At 49.0% G+C, this 14,926-nt stretch overlaps 1 protein-coding gene across 4 annotated transcripts in view; it reads left to right on the top strand.

Moving 5' to 3' along the window:
* LOC116954166 (matrix metalloproteinase-16-like) overlaps positions 1-8,128 on the top strand; it is a 45,002-nt gene extending 36,874 nt beyond the window's left edge. For all 4 annotated transcript variants that reach the window (XM_032974647.2, XM_032974646.2, XM_032974645.2 and 1 more), the window contains one exon: positions 1,266-8,128. In XM_032974647.2, the coding sequence (XP_032830538.2) occupies positions 1,266-1,606 (341 nt within the window). In that variant the 3' untranslated portion in view covers positions 1,607-8,128. The remainder of the gene's footprint in view (positions 1-1,265) is intronic.
* Positions 8,129-14,926: the final 6,798 nt, after the last annotated feature.

The following is a 14,926-nucleotide window of genomic DNA, read 5'->3' as shown; positions in this document are numbered from 1 at the left end:
CACTCGGCACGACCAGAGACCTTCTCAATTTCCCTCTCCGGCTTCCCATTCAACAACGCATCCTGCACAGACGCGCCGTCCTCTGTTACAAAGCGCATGCTCGCTCTGAGTCAACGCTACGGGCCATGCTCTAGGTCACGTTCTGAGTCAATGCTACGGGCCATGCTCTAGGTCACGTTCTGAGTCAACGCTACGGGCCATGCTCTAGGTCAACGCTCTGGGTCAATGCTCTGGGTCCACCAGCCGATTGAGCCTCATCAGAATGTTCCACCTCGCAACCTCCGATCTGCCCCGAGTGACTCCTCGCCCACCCTCCTCCTCCTTGCCCAGCCCCGTCCCCCGAACCAGATGCAGTGAACGTCGCTTACTCTATCGCAGCTCCGCTTGTCTGGAATTCACTCTCCTCTCCTCCTCCTCATCTATCGCTGTGCCCAACATCAGCGTCAGAGTCGATCTTTTGTTAGAATATTTAGACTTCCTCTCAAATAAAATTTCCCGCTCCTCTGATTTTCCTTTTACGTTCAATTTATATGTGTTACAAATGTAATCACGAATGAATGAATAACCGAATTTGTACTTTTTTTCAGTGCAATCTCTTGTCATGCACCCTTTTTAAAACACAAGTCAAACCAAACAAGGGGCCAGACTTCCTTATATGCCAGGGAATCCATCCATCGTGGAGGTGGCATTATCTCGGATTGGATTTTTCACGTGACTTCGCCATTAAACGTGCAATCTATAAATGTCTCAGAATCTATATTCCATCTCCGCTGCACTTAGACCAATGTGTACTTCTTGTGTTGAGCTGATGGATGGCGGCCTTGGCTCTCAGGGTAATTAGGTGTGGAGCGTAAGGAACTGTACGCATGCGCTGTGTGTATTATGTTTCTACTTGTGTCTTTGTTTTGCTTATATGTGTGTTTTGTGTATTGAAAATAAGATTAGAATACTGCGGTGTTACTGATACAGGTTTGTTCTCCTGTATGGCTGTGAAAGCTGGGCAATTAAGGATAGGCACAAGATGAGTGACATAAATGTATTATGGATAGTAGCAGGGTACACAACAAGAACATCAATAAGAATAATTAGAGAAAGGCCAAATTAGATATCCTGGAAAGGTGGAAGGACCCTCCTGAGACATGGTGTTGAGACCTGGTGAGGCTTTCCTGAGTAAAAAAGCAGAATCATAATATTCATGCTAAATGATGCTGAACAACTTCCATGGTAATGTTTTGACACGCCGTGTGTGTCTTGTATACCCGTAGCCTACACGTACTTCTACAAGGGCAAGGACTACTGGAAATTCAACAACCACCGTCTGGCGGTGGAGCCCGGCTACCCCAAGTCCATCCTGAGGGACTGGCTGGGCTGCGACGGCACGACCCACCGCCTGCGTCCGGGGGGCATGCCCCACTCCAACGCCGACGTAGACATTGTGGGCACGATGGACGAGTCTACGAGCACGATCAACGTGATCGCGATCGTCATCCCCTGCATCTTCGTCATCTGCGTGCTCGCCCTGGCCTGCACGCTGCTGCAGCTCAAGCAGAAAGGCGTGCAGAACCACGTGGCCCATTACAAGCACTCCATGACCGAGTGGGTGTGACGCGCCAGCGCCGCCGCCACCGCTGCCTCGTGTGGCCGGCTCGCCGTCCAGTGTCACGAGGAAGTCCGTGCGGGGCCATGGAGAATGTCGCTTTGCAGAGCTCCAAGGGGTTCCCCATATTTTGCACAACTTTGTAGGACAGCTCCTGTGCCCTCTCCACCGTTAGTTATCATACTGTTTAGACTTTGGAAAACAATCTGACTCATTTGTTTATTTTCCTCGTGAAACGAAATGTGTAAGAGACACGTTTTCGGAAGACTTTATTAAGTTCCATTGAGCAGTCACATTGGGCTGTGCGTCCGTGCGGTTTGTCAACGTTTGGGGGACCCGGAGTGACTTGCATGGGGAGTAGTTGAGTCCCAATCCGTAAGCGGCCTAGCGGTCCCAGTGTTCATCTTTTGCACTTGGCTCGCAATGTGTATCACGTCATAAATCGACAAAGTTATATTTTCTTAAATTTACTACAGTTACATGTCCAGGCACAGCCTCTTATTCATTGTTATTTTATATATATAATTAACATTTTGCGATGTAGGAAGTTTAGTTGACCAACTTTTTCAAACATTTTCTGTTTATTTACTTTAATAAGTTCTGTATTTCACTTTTTATTACAAATTTTTACATTGTACCCTCTTATGATTACACGTTTTGTGTAGATGTTTAACAAATTTGTATAAACGTGATAATATTGAGACCTGCGTAAACCATCGGCGATCACACGCGATGTCAGTAATGCAAGATACACAGAATCACGCTGACACAGCGAAAACCAGACACAATCTCGAACATCCACTGCAGTAAATGGTTAATCGTCATCCACCTTCAGGCTAACGGACACTTGACTACCGATGAACCTGACAGAAAGGTGAACGGCAGTGAACTCACCGGGTGAGAGGTTGTTGACACGGAAACGAGCGCAGAACGCAAAGGAGCCCCAGAGCGATGCGAAACAAACACGACCCCGAGATTGCCATTTTGAACAAAGCAAAGGTTGTATCGGTGCTCTGTTGATAACATTAAGTGACCAATGTCTTCACTACAACCAAAAAAATGTAGGCAGTGATACGTGACAGGGCCATGCCATAGTGAACAACAACAACAGCAACGACAACAAGGGCCCAATGGCATTGCTCTGTAACAGCAGCTCGTTCAAATAATGACACAATAGTGCTGTACAGCCCCTTGCCAATCCGCTGCTGGATGAAGGTCTGCCATAACTCACCACGCTGGTTCTGCAGTGTGCGTTGGTGAGTTCCTCTCTCCGCATGCACGCAACCGGACGACGAGTGATGCGTGTGGCCATAAGCGGCCCACGCAGGCCCTGTGCTAGGAGAGGGGCGATGCGCGATGGGATGGGAGTCCGAGCCACAGTAGGTCAACGTGTCTACTCTCTCCTCGAATGGGTACGAGAGCACCTTGATTCAGTTTTGGAAATTAATGTTTTCATGGCGGGGTCCAGGCTGTCCATGGGATATAACGGTACAGAGTAACGCTCTTTTGTGCATGAAGTATTTTTGATCGAAGAATTGTATTTATTTTATCTGCCAGTGGAAGTTTGAGGACAGTATCAAATTACAGGCTATTTAGCGAAGGAGCGAATCATTTTGTGACAAACACGAGTTTCAGAAATTATTTGGGAAAAACCAAACGACGGTGGGTTTCCACTTTACGATGTGAGAACAAATTTCGTAGAAATGAGTGCGGTGACGGTTTCCGTCGTTTTAAACTACGCGTGCCCCGTGCCGCATTACGGTGACCTGGAGCCAACCGAGCGGTGATGGTGATGGCAGCCCTGAAACCACGCGTACCAACTTATTTACGAAAATAAGGAAAAAAAGTATTAAGTAGTGACGGCTGAATTGCGATCAAAATAATTCAGGAATCGGTTTTAACATTTTAATGCTTTTTATGCAAACAATGAAATAGCGAGGGGGTTTAGAACGTTGCAGGTAAGCTCGTCGCCAAGGATGGCATGCGTGCAGAGTCAGCGAGACGCACTGTGGTCTGTGTAACACGAGTCTCACGCAGGTTGACAACCGGGACTCGTGTCTCCCGCTCGAAGGCAGAGTCGGGCTTTGGGGTGATCGGCGCTTTCACCAGAGTTGACCGCTTTTTCGTTTTTCTAAAGCACGCAGCAGGTTGAATTCTCAGCTTTACTTGACGGCGTCTTATTGGCGTCAGACTCAAGACGTGAGATTCACGACGTGAGATGGAGAGCGAAGGTTTCCACGCCGTGCACGTCCGTGCGGACGGCTTCACCAAACTCGACTGTCCGCAGCTTGGCCAATGGTCACCGTCTGCGCCCAGGAGTGCATTACCCGTGACACACGCGCCTCTCTTTAATCTGGGACGGTGTTAATGTGATGGACTCAATAGTGGTGCAAATCTCTAGACCAAACATGGAATACATCTGCGAGAGCGATGGAAAAGCTCGGGCGCACGTTATGTTTTGACCTTAATTTCAACGTAACATGGATTAGAATAGAACGGAATTGTTGGTGGAATTCCCTGTGTTCCGTGACACCCGGGATCCGAGGGACACGTTTTGTATCGTTCACGTCGCCTCTCGCGTGGCGCCGTGAGATGAGGAGAGAGAACACCCCGGCTCCCGGGTGGTTTCCCTGGCTCGTGCAGAGACGCCTCACCAAGTCACTCTGTCGCGCCTACCGCACGAGGCAAGGGCTGGGACGTCACACGAGGGACTTGGCACGTTCACTAAGGCCGCGATATTGACGTCACAATGAGGTTATTCATCTGCTGAATCTCAACAGGGCTCATCCCATAGACAAACTGGCGATGGGGGCAGTGACTGACTTGTCGGTGGCCTCTTGCGCGGTGAAGTAAAGGATTGAAGCTGTACAGAGAGCACACTTCCCAATGAGTGAACCAGTCACAGGGGAACGAGGGGCAGTCGTTCATGTTAACTTACAATTGGCTAACCCCAGAGCATGACGTAGGTCTAGCACTCTAATAGACCACGTGCACAGACTGTATTGTAAACAGAGAGACAGCGGTTTATGTGTTTTAGCAGATGTCTTCCAGCTATTCGTCTGGAATTGATTCCAGTTAATTGAGTTGTTTTAAATTTGCACTATTAATTTGTTTCAAAAGTACAGTATTATGATTTGTAGTTTATTCGTGTTAATCCTTAATACATACGAAGTTTACAAACTATTTTTTTAATTGTCACAGCTTTTAGTTTGTGAATTTCCTTTAGTTTGCATTGAATGGACTTTTAAAACAATTTTTACATTTTTAAAATTATTTTTTACATTTGGGATGGTTAAAGTGTGTAACATTTATTTTCTCTTTTGCTATATCAACTTGCGTTTCTTTGGAGCGTATTAAATACAGTTTGTACCTCAATTTGTTTCCAAGTTACCAACCGTAACCCCTAGTGCTGCGTCCTTCGCAGGTGTCGGTCCCTCGCTTTGAACGAAGCCACAGAGGGGGCGAGCGCTGACTCGGGGCAGCGCTGTAGCTGCCAAACTGCGCCTTCCAGACGCCGGTTACGTGAACTTGCGGCCACACTTCCATCACGAGAGCGATTCCGGTTCCAGTTCGATGGAAATGTCACGAGAATTGGGATTTCCTCACGCCATCTTCAAGCGGCTGTTATTGTTGTTGCTGCTGCTGCTGTTGTCGTTTAGAGCGTCCCTGTGGTGAGCACCGTGAGGCGTCCACAGTGCGCCTGATTGGGCCGATTTAAGTTTCCATCTGCTCATCCGCCCGCCGAGTGACGTCGGCTGATTGAAGACCCTCAGTCCTCTGATGCCACGCGCACTTGGCGTCACTCGCTATGGGGATCCTTCACGACACGGTGTCCCTTAACGAGAGGCATTCGTCAGCGTTGACCGTGTACGGATTTGCAACGGTCGGCGTGGGGAGTCGGATGTGAGCCATGGCACTTCCATGGTTATCCTTTTCCGACGTGCTCGGTTTTCGCGATGCGCACTCATCCCGAGTCACGTCCTCAAGCGGGGTCAGGTTCCTCGTTCGCCCCAAAACGCAGGGTCACGCTGTTGTCAGTGATAATCGAATCCTCGACAGAACCAATTTTCCTTCGTTTTGACGAAGCCAGAGACGTGAATATTGGCCAAAGGCTCGGGCGACACCGCCTGTGATCTCGACCCAACATGTCAGTCTTCCTCCTCGTGTCTCATTTGAAGCCAAAAATGTAAATCACACGTGGGAAATACGGACAAAAACAAGAGCATGCAATAAATCAATCGTGTATCAATGCTGTATCAATTATGGACAAGGCACTTTTATATCGTGTGCATTTCGTGATTGTTGTGACGTTCCTTGTTTTGCGACTCAGTTGCTCTTTTCGAGCCACGTCTGAGACACCACAGCGTCTGTCCACGATGACGTTACAGTTCACGCTCAAACTAATCCCGTGGGGTAAAGCAACGAGACGCAATTGTGGAAATGGTCTCTCAGTGTTGTGGCCGATCGCTTCATTCTCCACTTAATTCCATACTTCATTCTTCACTTGATTCTCCACTTCACTCTCCACTTCCTTCTCCACGACGAGTTGAATGATGTGGAGAATGATTGTGCCGCGTGTTATTTACAAATCTTAGCGAGAGGGGCCCTTGTCTATCACCACATCTGCTGGTCAGACAGCGAATGCCGAAACCGGTCCACGGTTTTTACTTGCGTCAAGCCAATGCTGCTGAAATTATGCACTCCCAAAAGGCCGCATGGGCTGATGGGATGTGTAAAATGTACTCGTGTTTGCTTATCTGGAAGGACAGATATGTGAAGGAGGCAGTGTTGTCTGCTAATCAAGGTGGTTATAGTCTCCACGCCGACGACGCCGATGGTGGCTGTCGAGCTGCGCCTCGTGCCCGCAGGGGAGACGCCGGGCCCGGGGCTGTGGCCCAGCACGGGGCTGCCAGCCCTGGGTCACAGAGTGACCTCGATTACCTCGCTCGTCTCGGCTGTAATGGACCATCACTGAACTCGCATTTACAAAGCACAGCGCAAACCGTGCAATGCTGGCTTAAACAAAAACTAACGACGATTAAATGATGATTAAACATCGGTACGGTATTTGGTTTTCATTAGCACCTGTTTTACGCAATGACGTTGCGAAGCCTACAATGTGCGAGAGGCGGTCAGTACATTCATAACCTTTATTATGAATGTATTTCCTTAATTAACTCTGCTAACAGCTGATGACCTTACACTCTGAACTGCCCTAATGTATTCCCGTGCATTGCATCTGTGAGCCGGCAATTTGCTCGGGATGAGAGCTCAATCCGCGATGATTTGATCTCGCGTGTGTTTATAGGCACACGTTCCCGCTAGGCGCCACAGCCGCGTGCATTGATCTAAGGCATTGATAACACCACGCCAACACCTACGATGTATTCTCCTCGTGGTCTCCAGCTGGCACGAATGGAATATTTCAGTTCGCATCTCTCCGGCACGAGTAACGAGCAGACGGTCACACGAGCGCTCGCAGCAGCAGCAACAGCAGCGGACGTCGGGGCTGGTGGAGCATCCGCGCGACACGTGGTGGGTTTGTTGTAACTTGGTGCGGTGTGTAGTAAACATCGCCACTCGGGAGACAAAGGCGGCTGGGCGTGGTGCTGGTCACCCACCCCCTCGTGTACCGTGCCCGCCTTCATAGGTGCTCGCTAACAGCACTCGCTCTTACATACAGCCTGTTAAGGCTATACGGGGGATCTTTGTTGTTGTTGTTGTTGTAACTTGGCACTCATTGCAACACAACCGAATTGATCATACACGTGGTCTGACTAATGATTCTGAATACGAGTTATGTTCACCGCGGATGAATACGATTATGTTAATATTCGCTAACGGATAATGATGCGTATACTGTACCTATACAGTACGTAAACGTGAGATCAACGCCGAGAATATCACGAAAGTGTTTACGATTTCCCGACGCGGCAGCCAACACGAGCTCTAGTTTCTGTGGTTGAGGCGAAGCAGAGAGGAGGAGGTGTGGTGCCAGGGCAAAACGCGCACACACACACTTGGAACGCGTTCCCCCAGCAACATAACAAGGAAAGCGTCGCTGACAGTTATTCATATTTAGTGATATATTTAGTGGAAGCATTGACAGATATATCTGTATTCATTTGTTAACTAATACGGCGTAACCCTGTTCGGTAAGGAAATAACCTTTTGCTCGGATGAATGCGGAATGATGACGGTAGTTATAAGCATATTATTCTTATCATCATCACCTCTCTCTCTCCCTTGCCCTGCTCCCCGTCCCTGCCTCGGAACGTCGTCCTCGTGGTGTCTGCGGCGGCTGCCACCGCTGCGTCTCAGTGGCTGACGGCGGCCGCAGCGTCTCGAGTCGTGCTCCCTCTCCTCTTAGCGTCGCAGTCGGAGTGTGCGTAACTCGAGACGAGCATGTGCAGTCTTGTTTACAAATGCACACGTGGAACGGCATCGTGTGATTTGAATCTTACGTATGTACATATGTCTTGTTGTTTTTTTTCTATTTTATGAAATTAAACTCTGCCACGTACGTTGCTATACCGATGTAGACCCCCGCTCAATGTTTAACACGCCATGACCCGGTACAACATTCAACGTGCACAGCCAACGACTGCGTTGGGTTGGTTGGGTGATTGATTGCTTTAGAGCGACGCGTTGCAGTGAGACACACACTCGCCGTCTCGGGGAAAGCAGAGCTACCGCTCAGCCTCGACAACAAAAGCCATTTGAGAATCTCCCACATAGCAGTAGCAGCAGCAGGGGCCTTATGAATAATAATAATAAACAGGAGATCCCGTGAGTCATTGCAATACTGTGCTACCGTTGAGACGAGGAGTCGCACAATGCATGCACGAGAGATGTAAAGAGAGACGGGAGGCCCTTCTCTTTACGTGTCACCTTCAACACAACTGACACCGTCATCCTGGCGAAATGGACATCGTTAACTCGAATTACAGATGCGATCAAAAGCGCTAAAGTCCGAAAGAAGGACCCTGTCCGTGGCCAGAACCCGATCGATAGGACGAGATCCTCCTTCTCGTTGTGGCTGGCTGACCGCTACATTGGCGTCAGCACCTCGACACATCGCTGCTGCTACCATCGTGCGCAAGAGAAACATGGGAAGTCGCGCTATTTGTGGCTTCAATTGGAAGGAGACAAGAAGCAGGATCTGTCGTTTTTAGCTGCCCAATTATACTTTTTGGTGGAAATATATACCATAATTGTTTAATTTCTAAAACGTCACCGAGAGTCGTGGCACGGCATTCTGAATGATACATTAGTCACTCGTCTCTTCCGTCTGGCCAAGTAATAACACGAAACATGCATCACATATCGGCCCATTGACCTTGACACTTGCGTTAACCAGCAGCGTGTGTTTAAAGCCGGCACACAGGGGGAACGTGTCCCTGTGATCCCAGGCCAAGTTTAAATAAAACCCAAATCTCACCAAGCGCGCCGCCTCTGAATTAAAGCAACGACTCAACACGGTCGTCTTAAAGAAAACATGCACAATGGGCGACGTTTTGGGAAATGTTCCTTCATAGCACATACAGTATATCCATAATACAGGTTTTTTGGCGGTTAGATCGCGTAAATATAAATGTGTCGTGAAATTAGTACAGCACACCGGTGTGTTGGAGTGCAAATCCGCAACATTTACAATCTGAGTACTACGTTTCCCCAGTAATTACAACTAGCATAATTTGTGACAAATCTCGCCTGATGTTGCCGGTTGTAATTACTGACGTACTAGTAACGAACTGGCATGTTCTGTTTTCGTGACAGACCTTACTAATTGGCTGTCGGGTGGTGGCGGGTATAACGACACATTTATATTTTCGCGATCTAACCCAAAAAAAACTCTTACGGATGATATTGGTCGCGAAAGCCTCCTACGTGTTATACTGACATACAGTATATGATGGACACACACAAACACGCGTACACGTATTCCTCTGTGTGTGTGCGCGCGAAAAGATCGGTGGGGAGCGGCAGTGTAGTGGTTTGCGCATTGTGTTACGAATCCAGCGACCTTAGTTCGATTCCCGCTCACGGCCATCAACAGTGACGATTATTGGAATTGGTCGTGGGCCTCCGCTAGGTCGACTCAACCTTGCCGGCCTTCATAAGTGCTCGCTAACATCACTTTGCCCCGACAGCCTGTTAAGGCTATACAGGGGATCTTAGTCTGCGTGGGTCTGCAGTACAAGCACATCCACGTGTTCGTTGCATATACATCATATGGGTGCGATGAAGATGGGTCATTTCCCGAAACGTCGCCTATTGTATATTTTTCATGAGGCCACAGTGGTAGTGACGAATGTTTTTTGTATTTAAAATTTTGCTTGAGCACCACGACCGCCAACGCAGTAGCAGCTCGAGAGAATTTCCCCTTTGAACCCAGCTTCGAGTGACGCGGGGTCCATGGGGAGCACGCGAGCCGAGCCACATTTTCCAGAGTGGTATTCGTCGTTTTCGGACCGCGAAGTCACATGGGGCCAGCAAACCAGAGGCCGGATCCACGACACATTCTCGTACACGTTCACACGTGTGCCAATATGTGTGCAGCAAGGTCCACACACGCACATATACAAATAGCCCCCGTATATCCTCTAACAGACTATTGGGCCAAGTGCTGTTAGCGGGGCACCTCTGCAGGCAGGCACGGGACACGGCGGGGCGATGTGGCCGCTTTTCTCTCCCCAGTGCTGATGTTTACACACCGCACCAGGCATTCATTTGAAGCTGAGTCGACCTTAAGGAGGCCCAAATATTCGCCATTGTTATTGGTCGTGTGCGGGATTCGAACGCAGGTTGCCCCGAGTACGCAGCTCAGTGCGCTAACCATTGCGCCACCGCTCCCAATGCGCGCGCGTGTGCGCGTCTCCAGCGAGGTGTGCGCGCGCACACACGCGCGCGTGTACCTGTGTGTAATCACAGCCAATTGCTGCAATCCATCACATGCAGTGGTAACAATCTCTGCATGTGTATGCAGTACGCTGCATTCTAATTGTAACCATTATCATCAGCAGCATAATCACAGTCAGCCCCTAGGGTGGGGAGGTAAGCACCGCCTGGTGAGTTTGTCTGGGGTAGAGGTGGCCGTGACTGTTGTAGTTAATTAGGGTTGTACTCGGCCTCGTCATGAGAAAGTGGAATTCCGTCTCCTGGCACCCCACCCTCCGTTTGAGAATCAGCGACTCCAATCCCAGATGGAAGGAATCATTTGTGTATCGTAGCCCACGGGGAACGCAGTTAAAATTAGCATCAGTCACAGAACTCAATGAGCCGCCCAGGCTGCTGCTGTGTAGAGTGTCCGTGACGCGTACCCAGAAGAGGCGTGCCGTGCTCACTTAGAGCGCCTGCAATCGGAAGGTTTTGAGTTAAGCAATCTTAATGATTTCAACTCGTAATGCGCCGCACAGTCTTCGCTCGTTCTCGTAGAGAGAGGATAGCTCAGAGGCGCGAGCAGGAACCACAGACGAGGAAGAAGGCAACCACGCGGCGAGCCAACAATTGCCCCACGCTCTGCGCTCCGCTATGTATTAAAGCATTGTCGGCCAATGAATGAGTGTTTATGCGTGAGAGGAAACCGGAGAACCCGGCGAAACCCCGTACGATCGAGGAGGAAACGCTCTATCCAATCCCAGATGGAACAGGTGAGGAGCACATTCACTGTCCTGCCTTCTCCTGGCAAGCGAGGGTATTATGACACCAAGATAACCCACGGGAAGGGAGTTTCATGAAATGTGTGCGATCCAACAACCCTCCCTGCTTCCACAGTGTTGTGGTCAGCGAGCCAGTAATGATGACGATAATGACGATGATGATGACGATGATTCATAATAAAGGTTTTTGGGTTAGATCACCACCCGACACGGCTAATCAGTAATAAAATGTGTCACGTTGACAAAAGACAAAATAGTTCACTACTTTAGCCCACCAGAATAGTATTCTGGCAAATTGCCTGATGATGCTGGATGTAATTACCAGCGAAACGCCGTACAAAAAAAGTTGTAAATGTTGTGGATTCACTCTTTAATGCACCGGTGGGTTAAAGTAGTGAAATAATTTGTCTTTTGTCAACGTGACACTTTTATTACTGATTGGCCGTGTCGGGTGGTGGAGGGTTGCGACACATTTATAAATAACGCGATCTAACCCAAAAACCTTTATGAATAATATTGGTCGCGAAAGCCTACGTGTTAAACTGATGACGATGATGATGACGATGATGACGAAGATGATGACGATGATGACGATGATGATGACGATGATGATGATGACGATGATGACGACGATGATGACGATGATGATGATGATGACGATGATGACGATGATGACGATGATGATGACGATGATGACGACGATGATGACGATGATGATGACGATGATGATGACGATGATGACGATGCTTGCGAGAGTTATCTTGGGGAGGGGTGCCCCCTCCTCCGGGCCCCGCACCCCCGATCCACGCGATCTCCGCTCGGCTGTGTTCTGCACGAGTCCACCCTGGGTCGACTCGCCCGTGTTCTCACAGCATCGCGGACACGAACCGCAATAAAAACGGCGTTGTAAACTTTTCAGGGATTCCACATTCATGGGGTCTTTTGTCCTCAAACGTCTTGCTTCAAGAAAAATGAATACAGGCTTGCAGTGTTTGACCGTGAAGCCACAAACGCGCCCTGTGAGGGCTCCATCCCCTCATGTGGGGGGCTCCATCCCCTCATGTGGGGGGCTCCATCCCCTCATGTGGAGGGCTCTATCCCCTCATGTGGGGGGCTCCATTGTTTCCAAACCAAGTCTCACTGCTTACAAGATTCCATCGCTGTGCTTCCGTTTCCCAGCCACCTCGTAGCCCAAATCAACAACACCAGGCAGTCTCCCATACAATGGCTAACCAGGCTCGAATTTGCTTAGCGTTGCGAGATATTGACGAGATCAGATAAGGTTCGGTCGTAGGAACACGTTTCACCTGTCTCTCCTGAAACCGACTCGAGTTTCCGTCCATCTTTCTCGTGCAGCTTCTGTACATGATGCCTGTGTTGAGTTCGATGCTCTGTAATGATTTAAAACCGTGCGCGTCGTGTGTGACACTGCGTGCCAGGGACCACAGACACACGGCCACCGGACTGAAGGGGGCTCTTAGGAGAGCCTCCAGCAGGCACCCATTAGTTGCCGTGCTGCGCAGATTGTGGGAACTTCGCAAAAGTTCCCAGATCCACGTGAGCGTGCAGATCACAGCGGTTTCTGCGATCCCCTGCCAGCCGCAATAATGCATGCATTCGTTTAAAGAGTTGCGATGCAGTGGTAACATTCGTGTCTCGCAGCAAACAAGGGCCTGGGTTTGATTCCCGAACCGGACACCTTTCTGCGTGGAGTTTTGCATCTTCACCCCTTGTACAGCATGGCTTTGCTCCGGGTTTTCTGGATTCCTACCTCATAGCTAAAACAAAAAACCCCACAACACAATGTAACTGGTACTGGCCAAAGACTATCCCAGTGCTGAAAAATATATCTTAAATTATTCCAATTGGGATCACACACAGCAGCGCAAGAACATGGATGGCAATAACACAACTCTTCTTGGTTCTTTCGGTAAAGTCACGTAGAATGGAAATAAAATAATAAAAATAAAACATAATAAAATGAAATTCTCACGACGTTTCGGCCACAACACAAGTAGTCTTATGTTTTATTTTTATTATGTTATTTCCATTCTACGTGACTTTACCGAAAGAACCAAGAAGATGAATCCCTGCAGTCACGAAAGCTTTAAATCGAAAAAAATAACACAATTGTCACTTGTGTTCCAAAGCCAAACTCCTGAGGTGAACTGCGAACGAGAAGAGCACGATAGTTCCACACGCGATCTAGGCAGGTGCGCTGGTACATTTTAAATGGTATACCGTATTAAAAAGTTGGCAGCTTTCCACATCCATTACCCGTTTGGACGTTCAATTTACGTTTAGGATAAACGTTTGATGTGCAAGCAATACGAGGTAAATAATGAACTAATACGGATTTATTTCCTTCCCACCGAGTTGTAACCCCAGGGCAGATCGACACACGAGGCATTGCTTAGGAGCTGTGGGAAGCAAAGCAAGACGGGCTGCGGTCATGGCGTGAGCGATGGAACGTGGCCATGGCCCAGCCCCGAGAGGCGCTTCGTGGCTCCAGGGCTCCCAAGGGACACGTTTAACCAACTAAGGAGCACCCCAGTTCGATTCCGGGCCACAGCTAACAGCATCAGTGGTGAGCGATGTCTCACATCAGTGGTGAGCGATGTCTCACATCAGTGGTGAGCGATGTCTCACATCAGTGGTGAGCGATGTCTCACATCAGTGGTGAGCGATGTCTCACATCAGTGGTGAGCGATGTCTTACATCAGTGGTGAGCGATGTCTCACATCAGTGGTGAGCGATGTCTCACATCAGTGGTGAGCGATGTCTTACATCAGTGGTGAGCGATGTCTCACATCAGTGGTGAGCGATGTCTCACATCAGTGGTGAGCGATGTCTCACATCAGTGGTAAGCGATGTCTCACATCAGTGGTGAGCGATGTCTCACATCAGTGGTGAGTGCCGTCTGAACAGCGACTGCACCACAACCCTCTGAGGAGAGTGTTTCTGTGCAGAGTGAGGAGAGTGTTTCTGAGGAGAGTGTTTCTGTGGAGAGTGTTTCTGAGGAGAGTGTTTCTGTGCAGAGTGAGGAGAGTGGTTCTGAGGAGAGTGTTTCTGTGCAGAGTGAGGAGAGTGCTTCTGAGGAGAGTGTTTCTGTGCAGAGTGAGGAGAGTGTTTCTGTGAAGAGTGTTTCTGTGCAGAGTGAGGAGAGTGCTTCTGAGGAGAGTGTTTCTGTGCAGAGTGAGGAGAGTGCTTCTGAGGAGAGTGTTTCTGTGCAGAGTGAGGAGAGTGTTTCTGAGGAGAGTGTTTCTGTGCAAAGTGAGGAGAGTGGTTCTGAGGAGAGTGTTTCTGTGCAGAGTGAGGAGAGTGTTTCTGAGGAGAGTGTTTCTGTGCAGAGTGAGGAGAGTGTTTCTGATGAGAGTGTTTCTGTGCAGAGTGAGGAGAGTGTTTCTGTGCAGAGTGAGGATAGTGTTTTTGAGGAGAGTGTTTCTGAGGAGAGTGTTTCTGTGCAGAGTGGGGAGAGTGTTTCTGTGCAGAGTGAGGATAATGTTTTTGAGGAGAGTGTTTCTGTGCAGAGTGAGGAGAGTGTTTCTGAGGAGAATGTTTCTGTGCACAGTGAGGAGAGTGGTTCTGAGGAGAGTGTTTCTGTGCAGTGAGGAGAGTGCTTCTGAGGAGAGTGTTTCTGTGCAGAGTGAGGAGAGTGCTTCTGAGG

Source organism: Petromyzon marinus, chromosome 54, assembly GCF_048934315.1.
Source record: "Petromyzon marinus isolate PM22_M1 ecotype Great Lakes invasive population chromosome 54, UKy_Petmar_22M1.pri1.0, whole genome shotgun sequence".
Classification (NCBI taxonomy): domain Eukaryota; kingdom Metazoa; phylum Chordata; class Hyperoartia; order Petromyzontiformes; family Petromyzontidae; genus Petromyzon; species Petromyzon marinus.
This window is presented reverse-complemented; position numbering and strand designations above follow the sequence as displayed.